Source organism: Equus przewalskii, chromosome X (genome assembly GCF_037783145.1).
Source record: "Equus przewalskii isolate Varuska chromosome X, EquPr2, whole genome shotgun sequence".
In the NCBI taxonomy this organism is placed as follows: domain Eukaryota; kingdom Metazoa; phylum Chordata; class Mammalia; order Perissodactyla; family Equidae; genus Equus; species Equus przewalskii.
Window position 1 is genome coordinate 11,440,282 of NC_091863.1, and position 19,277 is coordinate 11,459,558.

Below are 19,277 nucleotides of genomic sequence, written 5' to 3' on the forward strand. Positions count from 1 at the left end.
TCACCCAGAAAACTTGGGTGAGGAAAACTTAGGTCTCCTCTTTCATTCTTGGCTATGTTAGTTTTCCTAAATTTCTATAACCTATCGGAAAAGACAAGCCAAAATAAAATTATAAGAGCAGACTAAATAAACTTATTTAACAAATACTTTATGCAAACATATGGGAGCTTCTCCCAGCACTCTGGCATTACAATGACTACCTATATAAGAACTGTTTCCTTGTACTCTGTTAAAAGGCTGATGCACGAGAATATACAGTGCATCGTTTCAGTGGATCACAGCACCATAAGGATCTTGTGTTGTCTCCATTCTCAAGAACAGATATTAACATATAGGATTCACTTTACCAAGCTCAGATTACCTGCTAGAGTGCCAATGTACAAAAATACATGGATGAACACAAGTATTTTAGCTCTTTTCATGTCTCTTTCTTCAACTGTACTCTAAGAAGGCGATCATTTACTCATGTCAGCTCATTGACGTATACTGTATTATTCAATCTTGTTTTGGCCTTAATTGTCACTTAAAACACAGCTGTCCTTTCTGTTTTACATACCAGAAAAGTTGGCCATGAGAAGCTTCACTTTTTTAAGGTTGAGATACTATTTCTTTTTTTTTTTAAAGATTGGCACCTGTGCTAACATCTGTTGCCAATCTTTTTTTTTCTTCTCCCCAAAGGCCCCAGTACATAGCTGTATATTCTAGTTGTGAGTGCCTCTGGTTGTGCTATATGGGTCGACGCCTCAGCATGGCCTGACGAACGGTGCCATATCCACACCCAGGATCCGAACCATGGGCCACCAAAGCGGAGCATGCGAACTTAACTACTCGGCCACGGGGCCAGCCCCCGAGATACTATTTCTGAGAGACCGCTGTTACTGCATTTGAACGTTACCTTTGAGATGGGTGTAAAAAGCTACTGAAGTAAGCTCACTTAAGATATCTTTTACAGGAGATGAAATAATCTACATACAGCACCAGGGTTTCTCAGCCTCAGCACTACTGACATGCTGGGCCAGAGAATTCCTTGTTGTGGGGGGCTGTCCAAAAGCAGTGTAGGATATTTAGCAGCATCCTTGACCTCTCCCTACTCAATGCCAATGCCCTACTCTTATCCAGCTGTAACAACCAGAAATGTGTCCAGACATTGCTAGATGTCCCCCAAGAGGCAAAATCACCACCCTCTTTGCACCCCCTCTCCACATCCAGTGGAGAACTACTGAGCCATCGCCAAATACAAATGATACAGGATAAAGGAAAATCAACTCCTCAAAGTGACTATAAATCAAATTCTGTATAGAACTTTAGTTTTCAGAATTTCATCTAAAAAAATCCAGTCACAGGATGATATAATTTTACATCTAGTCAGATTCTTTTGGGAACGCAGAGAAGGATAAAGAGGACTTTAAAAATTCTACACAAAAGTAAACACAGACCTATGATACCCCCTGACTTTGCCAAAAATAAGTTTTGGTGTAAGATAAATCAGAACATACCAATGTAGGTGGACTGATTTCCACCGCTTCCAACAAAAGGGGTGGGAGAAGCTGGGCTTCTGTAAATAAAGTCAAAATTCAAATTTCTTTTACAACAGCTTGCAAGACATAAAGTATAATTTATAGTTCACATACACAATAGTTTATAGATGCATTCACTTGTCTCATGAGGCAACTAGTGCAGTGAAAAACAAGGCCTTATTTGGATCAGGAAACAAAAGCACAATTGAACTTGCTAGTCCATGAGTAAAAGAGAATGCATTCTAGAAAGAAAAGATAGAGTAATTCATCATCTGAATGATATTTCCTGTTTTACTAACAGACCAAGCAACACCTCAAATTGCCCTGAAAAAGATAGCACGCAAGGGAGGGGGTTAGGGGGAGTGCTGTTCAACCAGTAAATAATTTTCTGTTCATAAAACAAGACAAACTCAGAAAATTGTCAAAATGTCATTTTGGTCTTTATTTGGGACATGTAGCACGTTTTCATAAATTAGTTTTACATGTGCTACTTTTTGTAACAGCAAAAGAAATACAGTATCTTTTTCATAAATTCTTCATCACTGCAAGTTCACTTTCAAATAAATTTAAGTAGCAGGGTAGAACAATATGTTTCCACATATTGACCAGTGCAACACTGAGGGTTACGATTAAGGTATCCAGGAAGCCTGAAAATTAAGATTTACTAGAACAAGCAAATTTACTTCTATTTGTTAAAAAAGGAAAATAATTTAAATTTGTAAATTACATATTTTACATGCAAGAAGAACTTTAAATCCTATTTCCATCTGAAATAATGACAATTTAATAATTAAATGACAATTCTGAAAAAATGCTAAGAAACAAAAATATAGGAAAAAAACAGTAGTATTCCTTTAAAAACTGTTGAATAATTGCTGAATAGAATAAATAAAACCAAATGTTAGTTTCTCACTTCATCATGAATATTGGCACTGTTTATTTCATATTTAAATAAGTCAGTTTCTATGCATAAAAATTCCAATAAGATTTAATGGTTTGGGTCAGTCCATTTTTCTTTAACAAAAGAACCCCTAACTTCTAGATTTTAAAAATTGCACTCTTGCATTTGTGTTTTAGTACAAAACACAAATATATTTCTTATATATCAGTGGCAACCATCAACAGCCATGTTAAGATACTTTTTAAAAAGAAGTTTTGTGAACGTTGTCATTAAAAATAAAATCCTGTACAGAATCACAATACTGCCAGAATCTATCTAGTGCACCCACAAGTGCCTCATTCTTTCGATTTCACAGTCCTTTATCACAAAAACTTATTCTAAGGAGTTCAAAGAATTAGTAAGACACACCATGTGGCTAAGTGGGGTTTAAAAACCCATGGCTCTGGGCAACAACAATTACAGTTAACAACATCCATCCACAGAGACTGTGTCCCTAAAATGTTCAGACTCAGGTGCTATAAATAAAACATTTCTGAGTTAAAGACTTTTGCACACTGACAATACTTATCAGACATTAGCTAGGCCACAGGGGAAGGGAAGTGACTTCTATCAAAGGTACAGGGTAGCAGCTGATTTTGAGATGGCACACCTCATACATCCTGCTCAGAAAACACGAAGGCATTTACAGAGGACTACACTATGCACTGAAAGACGTGGAGGGCTTCTCTGCACTATCATCAACAGTGATATCGGTCCCTAGTATTTCAAAAGAAAAATGTATTTTCATAAACACAACTGAAGATGAAGGCTCTACCTAGGAGAATGCATACAACAGGATCAAGGAAGTACTCGGAATACGCCGGCAACTTTTTCCTGGCATTAAAAGCATGAGCATTTTTGGCATGTTGGATATTTTACTATTTTATGTCAACTGTCACTACAATGAAGTGAACCATTTGAGTGATAAAGAGTGAATGTGCCCCTGGTCCTTAACGGTAGGAAGGATCTAGTTCAATGTTCTACACATAGCAGGTGCTTAAAACATACTGGTAACTGACGGACCACTTTACTCAAGGAACCTGCTGATTATATGTAACACTTACTGAGTATACCCAATAAATGTTTAAGAACATGACTTAAATGTCTAATAAATCTGTATGAACGTGACTTAAAATAGTTTACATAGTAGTTGTACTTTCCTAAAGAAAACTTGTAAACATCTGGTGAATGTCTAATTAATGGTAGAACATTTAAAACCAAATTTTAAATGTTTAAATTTTAAATGTTTCTGGCCAAAAAATGCCCAGAAAACGTTTGGCCCTTCAGCACCCAAAGCTCCCAAAATATAATGTTAAAACATCTCTGCTAGAGGGATTTCAGTAGTCTGAAAAATTTCATACCTGAGTGGCTTAAATGTTCTCTCCTAAATTTTAAATAAGTGCAAGGAGTTTCTACACTCAGGAATTGCATAAGTTTTTATCTTTCCTCAAAATAAAACATTGAATGCTATAGAGGTAGCATAACTTACTAAATTAACTCTTAAAAAAAGAAAAAAAAAGCAAAGTTATTTTTAATAGTCTTAATAGAACTATTACAAATGTTTAAAATCTTACAATCCAGGCTTTCTTCTACCTGGTTTTAGACATCTCATTACTGTTTCTCCCTTTTTTACTGTAAGGGTGTTGATAAGTCCAGGCACTCTTTGGCCCTGTGGCATCTATTGCAACATCGATGACAGAATCTGGAGTCATCCATCTCAGGAAAATGAGAAAGAGAAAGTTGAATACAGCCAACAAAGCAAAAATGTAGCCTGTTACTGGGCCACAGTGAGAGATGAGTCTGTCCAGTCGTTTGTCCATTGGTAACACAGCTTCTTCTGCCACGCGGTCATATACCTGGCAGGAGAGAGGCCAAGAATGAGCACTCTGACCCACAATAAATAATCTGCATGGACCAGAAATGTTACAGATGTAAACAGAAGAAACAAAAGTCACTTACATTTCATTGTTGTTGTTACAGTAATGATGTGATAAATTAATTACAGTAATTATTGCCATTTGATTCAACACTTATGGAGTCCTTATTCTGGACAAAATACTGGGCTAGACACCATGTAGTACAAAGACACATACGTCATGGCTCCTGTCCGCTAGGAGATCACCATCGATTTTAACCAACTATGAGAATTCCAAAGTTCTGAGAAGCTGGAGCTACTTTTTGGGTCAACCCTGTCGAGGCCATATTTAATTCAGCAGTGACTCTTTGAAGCAAGACTGGCCTTCTAAGATTCCTTGACTCAGCTGAGAAGCTCTCACCACTATCTGGCAGACAGCAACCACAATCAGAGTTACAACCTAGTATGCTTCTGGGTACAGAGGCTCTTCTTTCGTGCTGCTGAGGACAGATGGTGAGAATATACAGAAATATTTCATGGATTTCAAACAAAAAGAGAGGAAAGAGATGGGGAGAATTTTAGTAGATGGTACAGGTCAAACAATGGCAAACAAAACAGTTTATTGCTGAGAATGATACTAGGTGGCTTAACTCTGAAATATTAAAAAATAAACATCTTTTAAACATGCTGATTTTGAACACATAAAACAGGACAGCATTAATGTTTTTAATTGCATTTGAGCACTACTTGTGCTCATTCTCACGTATCAGACCTGTAAACCATCTCCTTTTGAACTCAAAGTTATGACACGCAGTGCAAGTTCTACAGGCCAATGGTCTTTGAAAGGTACAGGATGGTTTCATCTAGCTCTTCTACCCTGAGGACATTTGGAATACATTTTAATCAGGATTATGTTGAGAATTATGCCGACACTGGCAGTTTGTAACTGAATATGTATGTTTCCAGCATGAACTCTGATTTAATTTCTTGATCAATTTTCTAAATATTATAGTTAAACAAAGAAGGAGGAATTGAAAAGGATCAAAACGTCCTGTGTGAAACAGGTAGAATGAAAAGAGCAACTATAAGCTGACCTGTGTGGCCACCTTTACTTCTAGGTGAATTCATTTATGAGCTGAAGTGACAAAATAATAATTTACTACTAAGAAGAGAATAAGAGGGATGACAATCCATTATAGACAAGGTTTAACTTTTTCCTGAATGTATACTATAAATCACTTTAGTGTATAAAATAGAAAAAAATTCACATGTACTAAATATGCTTACTATTAAGCATAACTAAAAGAAAATTTGTAGTTTAAAAAAATCCTAAATTGGGGCTGGCCCCGTGGCCGAGTGGTTAAGTTCGCGCGCTCCACTGCAGGCGGCCCAGTGTTTCGTTGGTTCAAATCCTGGGCGCAGACATGGAACTGCTCATCAAACCACGCTGAGGCAGCATCCCACATGCCACAAGTAGAAGGACCCACAACGAAGAATATACAACTATGTACCAGGGGCTGGGGACAAAGAGGAAAAAATAAAATCTTTAAAAAAAAAATCCTAATTAGCTCTTTTAACATATGCCGATAAAGGGTCACCATAGGTCTCTGCCCCTGAACTTCCATGTACAGTAGCTCAGACTTCTGAGGCTTACACAATGTTGATCAAGAGGGTGAAGTCACAACTTACAGAGCTGTGGTTCTCAACCAGGGTAGAGAGTGGGGTCAGTATCACTGAAAAAGCCCATCCAACCAAATATTCCTGCCAACCATTCCCAAATGCCACCTCTGCTCCGAAAGGGTCATGTTAGAATCTGAGGAGTGTGGGGCCGGCCCCGTGGCCGAGTGGTTAAGTTCGCGCATTCCACTTTGGCAGCCCAGGGTTTCACCGGAAGGGATCCTGGGCGCAGATGTGGCACCGCTTGTCAAGCCATGCTGAGGCAGCATCCCACATGGCACAACTAGAAGGATCCACAACTAAAAATACACAACTATGTACTGGGGGGCTTTGGGGAGAAAAAGGAAAAATAAAATCTTAAAAAAAAAAAGAACGTGGGCTGGGCAGGCAGGGGGACAGGAAGATGAAATGAAGAGATCCTGAAAAGGCTACGTGGGCGATTCTGACAGGCACTCCCAGCAGGTAATCAATGCTACATTTCAACTTCCAAAGGAAAACAAAGAAAGTAGTTATTTCCTATGAGTGGAGATACTGTAAAACTTCTACGTGAGAGTGTCTCAGAGATATTTCAGTCAAAACTGTTTGATTGTTAACTCAAGTATCAAATGGATATGACAATTTTTAGAGATAAGAGGTTGTTTTGCACTTATATTCACATATGGGTTCATCTTACATACAGGAATTTACAATTTAAACCCAAGAGGAAAGCCTTACAGTAAAGAGCTATTCTGCTTACTCAGCTCCATCTTGCTCTCTACTTCCGGCTAGAAACTTGCTGTTCCACTGAATACAATGACAATATAAAGCACTAGTCTAAACTACTAGCTGCCCCATGTTCCCAAGGGACTGTCTTTCTGATTCACAATTTCTATAGACTAAGAAGCAGAGTGTTTCCATCCAGCTTGTTATGTGGTGAGAAGAGGCATGAGGCAGACGAAGTAATGAGAGGTACTTAAAGGATGAAACCAGGTAGAATAAATGAAGTCCCTAACTCGAAATCAGGAAGCACTTCCCACAACTGTACTCTCCCATCTAAGGGTACTAATCTATTTCCTGTACTTGTCCTTTTGGAAATTCTCTTGCTGCTTTTTATTTGTGATCATATTTCCAACATTTGTCATGAGTATTTTAATTCTAACTTATGTTCTCAATGAGCCAAAAGATGCAAAAATCCTTTTCCTGCAGAAAACTGCAGTAGTTGGCAAGTGATGTAAGAGTTTTAGGAAGTAGCCTAAATTAAATATTTACAAGTTATAAAGTTGCTGTGATAGGCTACATAAAACCATATATTTTCTAATAGACCGATATGCTTTAGAATTATAAACAGATTCAAGAAAATGTCTAAGAGTGGATTTTAATATTAGTTTTGCCTCTAATTGTTGTGACTTCTAGAAAATTTCCAGTAACTTCCTTATGTCCAATTTAAGGAAAAGTCTAGACTGCATTACTGTTATTTTCAGATGTCAAACGCAATGATGTGACTAGAAACTTAGCCTAGCATATACCCAAAGTGATACAGTTCATTTCTTTTCATTTGGAAGAGACTTCATAAACTTAAGGAACAGAATAGAAATGGTAAACCGATATAAGACAAAGCAAATGTGTACATTAAACATCCAGGAAGAATTCACACACAATCTTCAAATGCCCTTTTCTTAGCATATGACATACTTTTTCAGTTCTCTCCGCAACATTCCTCCAGGTGTAGAAAGTCTTTACAATGTCATGGATATCTTCTGGAGCCAGCAATGCTCCTGACTTCACTTGGGAAATAGCTTTTTCCAATCCCTCACACAAAGATTTTACAGAAGGTTCACATAAAATAATAAGATTTTCTGGAAGTACTTCAGGAATTCCACCAACCCTGGTACTTACAACCTTAAAAAGAAAAAAAGAAGACATTATCCATCAAAATTCATATCTCAGGAAAATAAGCCAAATCAACTTAAAAAATTATTACAGAATGTGTCTGATTATTTCCCAAAATACAAGTACAGAAACCCGAACGATGTAAGCCCTCAAAGCTTTTTACCTGTAAACCACAACTGGCTGCTTCCACAATTGCCATGCAGAATGCTTCAGTAAGGGAAGTGTTAAGAAAAATATGTCCTTGAACTAAGACATTTCTAACATCCTTGTGTTCTAAGGCTCCCAAGAGACGCACTCTGATTGCAGAAATGAGAGAAGAAAGGGGGGAGTGAAAATCATGCTATAAAAGAAATATAATTTATAAGCCAAATGTGCTATTCATATTATACTTAAGATTCTTATTGGTTCTAATGTTTTCCACTTCAAAAGATTAATATCACCAAATTCTAATCTAAAAGAAACAGTCTTACAGCTATTTGGTTAAAACTCATATAGCTAAACATATTTCTAGTTTTTGTCACACATATCAAATTTCCTCTTCTCCAAAATCAGTTTGCATTTAATGAAAATATTAATATACTTTGATGAGTAAATGTTAAACTATCATTTCTAAACAGAAAAATGCCCCTTTTAAATTGATGCTTCACACACACACACACACACACACCTCGCATGTAGTCTAAGTTCCTGACGAAGAGAAATGTTCGAATCTGTATGTGCAGAGGAATTTACATGACTTGGGCCATGCTATTTAAATCCCAACTGAGTACGGCTTGAAAATCTGCAAACATTTCCAGTCAAAGTGGTTATTTTTTTGGTGCTTTCTAGGGTGCCTCCAATCACTGCCCCCTAAAGTCAAACAATATTGAGCTAACGGAAAAAATAAAATTGTGAATTTTTTACCTAGGGTTCCCATTTTATAGGGATTTTTTTTAAAAGGCCTTGCTCTACATTTTCACATCAAGTACATGTAGAAGCAGCAGCCCACTTAAGACAGGCATGAAGCCAAAACCAAAGTTAGGTAATTGATGTTTTCTCACCCAAGACAATATGGAATCCATCAATACCTGTCATGAAGCTGGTATTTTTCTCGTACTTCCTCCAAAATGATTCTCTTTGGTCCCTCTCCTCCAATTATGAAATTTAAATCTGGATATTTCCGACAGAGTTCAGGTATTATACCACTAAGCAAATCGGTCCCTGAAAATATAAAATAAAGTTGAAGATTGGAGATATTAATATTTAAACAAAAAAATTCATCAGAACTATTGAGAATCCACTCATTTTGAAAAGTATTAGCTATGCCCTTGTTAAGTAAACAAATTCATTCTCATAAACCTTTCCTGGGAGGGTGGACTCGTTCACAAACTGCCAGCAGTCCCCCAAAGTGGCAGTTCTTGAAGAGATATACACTGACATCCATTGTTACCTTCCACACATCCAATATGTAGACTATTCTGTTTCATTTCAACATAATGTTCTTTAAGTTATTCACTTGTTTACGTATCGCCTACTTCTAAAAAAGGGTATCTGAGATACCTAACATTTGAGTTAAAGTCTTCCACAGAGCAGGACAGCAGAGCTGACCAGAGATCTAGGGCTCATCTCAGCCTTTTTACAAGCAAGTGCTTTGATCATGGGAAAGTTTCCTGATGGAGAAAGTGAAGAGACCTACGCACCTAAAGTCCAAGGTCTCTTCCAGCTCTAAGATTCTACCCGTCTATGATTCGACTTCATGCCACAGGAAAGGGCTAAGCACAAAGTGTAAGTGCTGCCTCCACTTTGTTCAGAATGCAGTTTGTACAGAGGATTTTGCAGTACACACTATGGTATCAGCAAAATTTAAAAGCATAGTCCATCCAAACCTGCTGTGGCCCACTTCCCCTGAATGAGAGCAAATGAAGGTAGCAGGACCTCAACTGCCAGATCATTATGGTCCACAGACAAAGGGATGCATCTTGGTTCCTTTTTTCTTTTTTTAAATGAAACACTTTTCTCATACTATGTAAATATAACCTCAGATAATATAAAGTAAAAGTAAATGTAAAATAACCCAGTTAAAGTTTATTAATTTAAGAAATGCTGGGGCCGGCTCCGTGGCCAAGTGGTTAAGTTCACATGCTCCGCTGCGGCGGCCCAGGGTTCGGATCCTGGGCGCGGACATGGCACCGCTCATCAGGCCACGTTGAGGCGGCATCCCCCATCCCACAGCTAGAAGAACGTGCAACTAGGATGTGCAACTGTGTGCAGGGGGGGTTTGGGGAGATAAAGCAGAAAAAAAAAAGAAAAAAAAAGATTGGCAACAGCTAGCCCAGGTGCCAATCTTTAAAAAAAAAAAAAGAAAAGAAATGCATACACACACACAAACAAGAACTGTACTTCTACCCATCTTCCTAAATATAGGCAGATCAATTATAAAAAAGATGGTGGGGGAAATAATATACATAGGGTCATTTTTATTAAATAATCTAAAGTAGGATTTATTAAGTAAACTATTATTTTCAAAATATGATTAGCAAAAATATGTTCACACGTGGCTTTTCTGAATTATGAAAGCTTCTCATTAAAATCTTAGCTATCATTGTTTCAAGTCTATTACCAAATCTATCATTTGGATTTCTAGATAAACCAGAACGTGGCCTAATGACTTCTGACATTTAGCCTATAATCCTTTCCGTTCATTTCCTTTCTTTCCCCTCTCCTTCTCATTCTCTCCTTTAATACAAAGGTTAAGAACCCATTCTTCAAATGAAAAAAACAACACATATAGAGTAATAATCATAATTGCTGACAATAGCTAACATTTACCGAGTGCTATGTCAGGCAAGGTACTTTAAATGCATTATGTCATTTAATCCTGACAACTATCTTATAAGAAATGGAACTGATTAATACTATCAATGATCTATATTCTAAAAATAAAGGGCTTTTTCCCCCCACAATAAAAAATGTTCCAGGGCCTCTAAGAAGAGTCTAACACAACAGAACATACAAAAAGACTTTCAATTGCCATATTACACAAAATGGACAAGGAAAATTCCTGACTTGAACTGCTTTTAAAGCTCAGTCTAACAATATTTTAAAGACTCTCTGAATCTATACCCAGGATAATGGCGGCTGGGCTGGGGGTGGAAGGAACGGGAGACCTTAACTCAAGAAGAGCTGAACTTGTGTTTGTCATCTGTTACTTACTGTGTAACCTGGGCGAGTTACTTACCCTCTCTGAGACTCAGTTTCTTTGTCTGTTACATGCAGATAACATCTACCCTACAGTTGTTGGGAAGGTGAAGTGAGGTACTGTACCATGCACAGGCTTTATCAACTGCAGAACATAAATGTAATTATTACCACCACAGCAAGAAGCGGGGTGTGCCTGCCCCAGCACAGGAGCACTGTGAAACCCTGACTGAGAGGAAAATCGGCTCGAGAGAAGAGGGAGGAAGCCAGCCAGGAAACCTGGGCAATAAGAATTTGATTTATCCTCTCTCCCACTTAATACATTCCCAAGGGCCTTTGATACTGGTCCAAACGAATGCCTCCCAATGAAATTAATTTGTTAATAATTAATGGACCATTAGTACTACTGACTTTTGGGCTACAGATGTGGCCGTTCCTTCTCAGAATGTTACTTTTTGCATGGTGCCTGGCATACAGAAAGGGATCAATAAATATTTGTTCAGTTATTTAACTGAGAAAAGGAAAGGCTGTACCTTCACTGTTGGTGGTTAGCTCAGCTGGTTAAAATACCATAGTTAGTAAAGGTAACAGGCTTAATCTTTGTACAAATAGTTAATTTTGCTCTGATCCTCCACCATACATGCATCATATTCTTTCTTAGCTAGCTATTTCACAAAGGTAAAATATTTGATTAAAAAACAGATTAGGCGCATTTTCTAAGTTACGGCAAACAATCACCAATATCACAAAAGGGATTCAGAATACAGAAGGCTGATCCATTCACATCTTCTTGATTAAAGAATAAAAGCACGTCACTGCCTTCACCCCAGAAAACGTAGTTCAGAGGCAGCAATCTCCGCTTAAGTGGCTTGCCGGATCAACCAAAGCTCCCCATTCCAAACATAAACCATACTGACCAAGGCCCCCATCTGGATTTTAGGCCACTCCCTACTACACTGGTACACTTCTAATCCCACCACTGAGCTCCATGCTTACCAAGAATCTGCTGCATTTGTCCACAAATCTGTTTGATGCCAGCCGTACTTGTTATTGTATTGGATAATTTAATTAAACAGCACATCAACTGACAAAATGAGTTTCTATGAAACTAAGCTGAACAGTTTGGAAAATTCAATAAAGGGAAGTCACAGAAAAAAAGCTCTTGTCAGATTAGAGGGTATCCTAAACCACTGTATAAGATCAAAAACAAATTAAAGATCCGGACGCACATTACTTCATACGCCTTTAGTTTCTCATCCCGCTTAAAAGAAATCCAAATTAGCAACTGTAAGTTATGCTTTTTGAAGGTGACTGTGTAAGAAAGATGATGCAGCTCAAATCAGTGGACCAGTACTCTTAAGCCTGCAGGTCCACAAACTATTGGCAATTCAGTGCATGGTAATAATATTTTGAGTTAAATTCATATATTTAAGGAGGCGTATATATTATCTTTTAAATGATTTCCTACTTCAGGTGACAATTTTGATTACTGGACAGGTTTTCAAATCCCACCCAGTAGACCACTTATGCTTTGAATACCCAGACTGTTTCAGACTTTTAGTAAACGAGGCTCTACAAATTCTACCGTGGTGTCTGTTACGTGCTGCAGAGGCACTAGAACAAAAATCCTCCTTGATAACGGCAGACACTTATCAAGTACAAACTGGACTAAGGAACTCATAGGAATCATCACAGAACCCTCACAATATTCCACTGTTGCCCAAATTACACAAATGAAAATACTGAGACTCAGAGATGTTAAGTAGCCTGTCCCGGATTACACAAAGGGATAGAGCCAGGATCAGCCTCCGGGCCGTCTAATCCCCCTTCCTTCATCACTTACCTGCCAATGTTATTAACGTCTTATCTATGGTTAAATGAAACAAGCAAGCTACAAAACAGTAACATGGAGAACAAGCTCAGTGATTTTGAGTATATGCATAAAAAAGACAGGAAAGCCATAAATCAAAATATTCGTTAGGGTTATCCCTGAATAGCACAGTTACAGCCGATTTTAGTCTTCACCTTTGGGCTTTTCTTAGTTTTCAAAATATCTGGAATGAAAAGACATTACTTTTGCAATCAGAAAGAAAGGGCTATGTGGGGGGCTCAGCACTGTACTTCTTACTACATGTACAGGGCTGTTTTAACTTTTAAGAAGACCTGATGCATTAAACAGCATCAAGTTTTTATTTTTATTTTTAACTACTATTAAGACATCAAAGGTTGGGGAGGCAACATTTACCACTGTTCCAAAAACTTCTTTTTGGGAGTATAAAACAATGTCAGACCTTTCTTTGCTATTTAATGCAGAAGTAATTATAAAACCATGAAACAAAATGAAAAGCCAAACAATCATTACATACAAGTATTCAACAGCTTTCTACAAGAAAAGTCTGAGCAGTGCAATTGTAGCTATCATTTCATTACCTTTTCTGTAAACAAGTCTGCTGACAACAACAATAGTTATTACACTATCATGCCTTCTAAATGGGTCTGGAGTGAAGTCAGTAGGATCTACCGCATTAGGAATGACGGACACTATTTCAGGATTCAGTGCTGCTCTTAGCACAGTGTTTTCCTTACTAGTATAAGAGACACAAATTATGTGGTTTGTGTCACAAAGAGACACAGTTAGAAGCTTGTTTGTAAGCACCGAGCTGACATCAGCAAATCCAAAAAGGGAATGGTCCGTGAAGACTGTCTGGAGCCCCATTGTCTTGGCGTGGAAGAGGGCATCATGGGCCATGGCAGAAAAAGAACTATGTGAATGGATTATCGTGACTCTCTCCCGAACAAATATGTACCTGAGCAATGGCAGACTGTGAAAGAGGGTCGTGGCTGTAGATTGGTTGTACATGACTTTCAGAGGCAAGTAATAGACTTTGAGGCCATTAGTGAGGTAACGGATGCCTTTTCGATTTCCATAAGCATGGGTGACAATTATGACTTTGTGCCCTCTTTCAATCAGGCACTGAGAGAGCTGGTAAATGTGGCTTTCCACACCTCCCATATTTGGGTAGAAAAAGTCCGACACCATGCATATATTATGGGTATGGGTTCTATATGTGGAATGACTTCCAGGGCTAACACGGGAGAGCGCAGCTGAGAGAGGCTGGCCAGGCCCATCTCCTCTATAGGCCATGCTGAGATGGTTTAGGCATTAGTCCTTAGAGCAACCCAGTTATGTGTCGTCTAGTACCTGAAAAAGAGAGTAAAACGGGATCTCAGCTCAGAGACAAAATACATTCCATAGTCCAAGTCCAGATACAAATACTGTTCTAATGTTAATGTAAATTTGCTAGCTTTTCCCCTAGAAATAAAACAAAGTATGTAATGAATTTACTCATTTGACATTTACTTTCTTAGCATTTACTGTGCCACACAACAAAACTAGATTCCACAACGTCCTTAGATCTTAATTTTGCTTTAAAAATACTGCTACACACACTTTTAAAAAATAAGCTTGTTACACCACAGTATGTAATAATTTGCCATGCTAACAAACCAGTTCATCCCAATAATTAAATATATGGCTCTTTACAGAAAAAGTCTGCCAACCCCACTGTAGAGCTTAGCCACAGATTCAATGCATCTCATAAAGTTCTGCCAGTATTAATTTTGTGGTTACCCTAAAATATACCTGGAGCTAGAACTGTCTTTTTGAGAGCAGTTTTGTCAAGTGTCACCTGTAGCACATGCTGCAGACATCCACATTTTCTCCCTCCTTATTCAAGGAAGGAGATGATCAAACTGTTCCCTTCATTTTCTTAACCTTGCCTTCAGTTATGTAGGCCTTTCCTCCATGAGTGTCCCCCCTTTCAGTTTGGAGCTTGAAGACAAAGACTAAAGAAGAGATGGGCTGGATGTGGGGCCATTTTCCACATCTAAGGTAGGAAATGTTTCTCTCAGGGGTCCCCTAGCTCCTTATCAGCAAAAATGCCCACTCAATATTCAGTACTATTACAGATTCTTAGACTTTTAAAGCTAAAGAGAGTCTTGGAAAGCTAATCAGTCTTCCTCAGCTTTACAAATGAGATTTCCTCGCCCCTAGAAACTTGCCTTACAATGGGAAGCCATCCTAAAGGTCTGAGTTTCTGATCTCACCTGCAAACTCAGAAAAGGCAAATTAACTGCATATGCAAAGTCTTAACTATCGATTCTCTCCAACAAACTCATCTATATTTTAAATATATTCTCAGAAATACTCAATAAGTGTTCGTTGACCTGAATTTACTAATTAAGATTCAATATCACCAAAAATTGAGATTCTCCAAGTTTCGACTTTTAAGTGCCTTCACTAACATTTTCTCACCCAGGTTTCCAGTTCCATTCAACTTAAAAACACGAATGATAACCAAACAGTGAGTAAAGAACCAAACGAAATCATTTAAAGTTTTGTCATTAACCTGCAATGTTCTGTGAGGAGTCCACCTACTTCCATCAGGTTATCACGCCCAACATCTTTAGGGAGTAAAAGCTCAACAAACAGCACAATCACAGACTCTTGGATTTTAAAGCTGAAGAGAGGCTTGGAAATCTACTAAACACCTCTCTTATTTTGCAAATGAGAAGCCAGGCAAGTTGAGCGATTTGTCCAAGGTCCCCAGACAGCCACTTAAGCGGCAAACGCCAGATGGCCATAAAATTCTCGACAATCGCCAGCGAGTCCCTGGGCAGTCACAGCAGCAGAGGCTCCAGAGAAGCCTTAGGGAGACCCGGCGGGGGCGAGGGGTCAAGAAGACGGTGCTTTCATCCACCTCCTGGACACTGCCCCGCCTTCACTCACTGAGAGGTCGCTGGGGAGCGCCAGGGCCAAGGAAGGGGCGACCCCGCTCAGACAGCGAACCTGCCGGAGTCTGGCGGCATCTCGCCGGGCCCAAAGCGAGAAAAATAGCCCGAGAGCCAACAGGAGCCCGAGACCGGGGTCCCAGAGCCTCCGCCCCGCCCGCCTCAGTTCTGCGGAACCGGCTCCAGCACAGCCGCCCCAGCGAACCCTCAGCCCCACTCGACTCTGGAGACCTTCGACCTCGACTTCCGAGCCTCAAGCGTGGGAGGCTTCGCCCCCTCCACCGCCAGCCCCGCTCCCATGGGAGCAGCCCAGTCCCATCCGGAAGCGGTCGAGAGTGCCCGCGCAGGGAGGTCAGACGCGCACTTACCGGCAAGTTCCATGGCCGCCAGTGTCCGGACCTCCCGCGGCTGCAACCATAGTCCCACCCCGCTGCCCAGAAACACCAATCCGAGGCGTCCGCGCCCGAGCGCCGCGCCCCCCAAGGCAGCCAATCACAAAGAGGCGCTTGTGTCACGTGCAGGGAGCGTCGCTCAGTCCCCACCCTTCCAGCGCGGGCGGTAACGTCAGTGTGCGCATGCACGTGTTTCCATGATGTTCCCCAAGAGTTGTTTTCCCTGTATTGGAAGCGGTAATCATAGGTTTAACCTTTTATGTGAATTCCTAATGTCGCGAATCTCAAAATTGGCCCTGGTCTCTTGTTACATAAGCAGCCCTCTAGAACCCTTCTGCAGGGTAAGGCCAGAATTCCCAGCGTGCCTCGCAGCGACCCTTTAGCGCTGCTGGGAGTTGTAGTCTGGTGGCCTTTGGAGGCGAATCCGAACTTAGAAAACTCACTCCCAGGATGCACCGCACTTCTGAACCAGGAGCCTGAGGACTGTCAGGTGGTTTCGCGCCTTGGTTGCCTGGTTACAGCGTCTCTTCTGGAAGCCTGGTCTCTCTGGCTTTTGATTGGGTAGGAAGGCTACAGAAAGCCGGGGTCATAGTGGCGTTTTGTTTGTGATTATCTGTGCCACAACAGAACCGTGCTGGTTCTTAAACTCTGGTAGGATTGCCTGATGCAGCAAATAAAAATACACAAAATAAAAAGTGAAATCAAATCAAATTTTTTAAAAAATTGAATTTCAGGTAAACAAATAATTTATATATATATATATATATATGTCCCAAATATTGGAGACGTTACTAAAAAAATATTCGTCGTTTACCTTAAATTCAAATTTAACTGGGCATTTTGTATTTTATCTGGCAACCCTACACTCCGGAGAAAAAAAATCTCAGGTCTGGACTGAAATATCAGCTCCCACTCAAACTGGTTCAATGGCTATGTGGCTATGGTGGTGCTTGGCCGAGAGGCTAATAAATCAGTGGGAGTGGTCTGATGGTCATCCACCCCTCACACTTGATACTTGGAGTTCCCCAGCCCTGCCATGCATACACTTTCGAGAGCAAATGCCTTCCTGAGCACCATCGCCAGCACCCCTTTTAAGCCTGTAGAAAGCCTATTCATCCCTGAAGATTTCAGCTCCTTTCTGATGCCCTCCCCAAGCCTCCACAGAGAATTAAATCCTCCCTCTTTTGTATTTTGATAGTACTTTGGCTATATACTGGTATAGCATTTATCAGTGATTTGCAAGTTGTTTGTCTGGCTGCCATTCCCCTTCATTCTCAAACTGATCCTTGAAGACTTGTGTCTTGTTGGGGGTCTCACGTGGACTTCTTTCTGAAAACCGGCAATTGTATTTGCTTGTTAAGTGTCTGCCTTCCCAGCGAGATAGTAAACTAAGGCAGGGTCTGTCCTGGTAATAGACATTGAATAAGTTTTAGTTGTATTAATGAATTTCTTTATTCAATTCCAGCAAATCCATGACACATATTACATACCCAATAAAATGTATTGAAAATATTTCATGGAATGTACCTTATAAAAACTACAGCGCAATGGTATAATTCAAAGGGCATTTTGGGTCGTAGGATTTGAAGTATATAATGAGTTAACTTTGAGTAAGGCTCAAGATAGAATAGGTTCTCCGCCCTGTGTTGGTATTGAACATCAGAGGATAAATGTGATGAAGACTCAAGGATACTTATTCAAGATTAATAATTTGCAGTTGGTTCCACAGATAACACGAACACTACCAGATGGTACTGCATAGCTTTTGTCTCCTTTTCATTTTTGCAATAGGTTTTAAGATGAAGAGTGTGGGTAGAAATCCTGGAAAGTATAAATGAGATTTATGCCTGATTTATTGAGCCCTTGGTTTGCCACTGCCATAGTTCTGATCACAATACACATTTGAAATTCTACCATGAATCTTCTAAGATCCTGATGCCAATACTCCTTCAAAGGAGTTGTGATCTTTTTTTCAAAACAGAACAAATATTTTCTATCATTGTCATCAAGCATTTACTGAGTGACTACTCTGTAAAAGGCTTTGTGGGGAATTCAAGGAATATTAAACATAGTCCCTATGTTTTAAAAGCTTTTTATTTTTCCTAACTTTTATAAATAGCTTTATATATACCAATAGTAAAAAACAATCCCCTCTTCTTGAAAGGTTCTTTGTGTTTTAAATACTGTAGAATAGGCTGACCTTTATAAATAGATATTAATAAAGGCACACTGTTGCTGAGTCTCTGTGGGGGAGGGGGTTGAGAAAACTGCAGGTTGTTCTAACAAAGTCTATAGGTTCCAACAAAGTCTGAAAACATTGAACATGCTCCAGTCTTAGACCTAGGCACTGAGTATTAAAAGACAAATAAATCAAGATTCTGCACATGGCTCTTAATTTCACATGGATACAAGACTCCATTTATAATCAATTAAACCTTAAGCAAAGGTCTCTAGGTAAGGCTATTTTCTAAAAGTCAAAAGAAAGTTGTAGCAGCAGGATTAAGCTATAAATCTGGGGATAATTCTAATCATAGTGTTCTGCCTAAATGTATGGAATCAAGGTATGCCATTAGAGAATTTTCTTAGAAACCACTAGAATTAGACTAAAATACTTACATGCACTGTATTCTGATCACAGTTAATAAAATATGAGGGCAATCAGTACCAGTTGTAGTGTAGAATGTCCTATAAATGGAGAACGTGTAAAATAAACGTGGATATCACCTTCCCTTGAAATTCAACTCTTTGCAAATTCATATGTAAATTAGCTCCCATGAATAATCTTGGAGTAGAAAGGCAACACAGTTGTATTGAGAACCTGCTATCTATGTACAAGCACAAGGCAGGGAAAATCTGGTATGAGCTTTACTCCCAAGGAACCAAGACAGACTTAAAGCATATGTAAATACCTATGATAAAAGATAGAAAGTGATAATGGCCATAAAAGAAATACAAGAAAAATACTGTGAGTTCAGTGGGAAAGAGTATTTCTGGCTGCCAGCATTTAGCTAGTAGAAGGAAAGAGTGCCCATTCAACTATTGGGAGCAAGATCATTCCA

The 19,277-nt window shown here is 39.3% G+C and overlaps 1 protein-coding gene across 3 annotated transcripts; it reads right to left on the reverse strand.

Annotated features, from left to right (window-relative positions):
* Positions 1-1,935: 1,935 nt before the first annotated feature.
* Positions 1,936-16,749, reverse strand: PIGA (phosphatidylinositol glycan anchor biosynthesis class A). 3 transcript variants are annotated; one of them, XM_008540313.2, is made up of 6 exons: positions 16,195-16,749; positions 13,466-14,237; positions 8,926-9,058; positions 8,022-8,154; positions 7,661-7,867; positions 1,936-4,313 (listed from the first exon to the last, which is right to left on the reverse strand). In XM_008540313.2, exons 2-6 carry the CDS (start codon positions 14,178-14,180, stop codon positions 4,047-4,049), a joined length of 1,455 nt encoding a protein of 484 aa, XP_008538535.1. In that variant the 5' UTR covers positions 14,181-14,237; positions 16,195-16,749; the 3' UTR covers positions 1,936-4,046. The 3 variants fall into 3 exon arrangements, with proteins under 3 accessions (XP_008538535.1, XP_070459839.1, XP_070459842.1); XM_070603738.1 differs by having other exon boundaries at positions 15,445-16,198; XM_070603741.1 differs by lacking the exon at positions 13,466-14,237 and having other exon boundaries at positions 16,195-16,287.
* Positions 16,750-19,277: the final 2,528 nt, after the last annotated feature.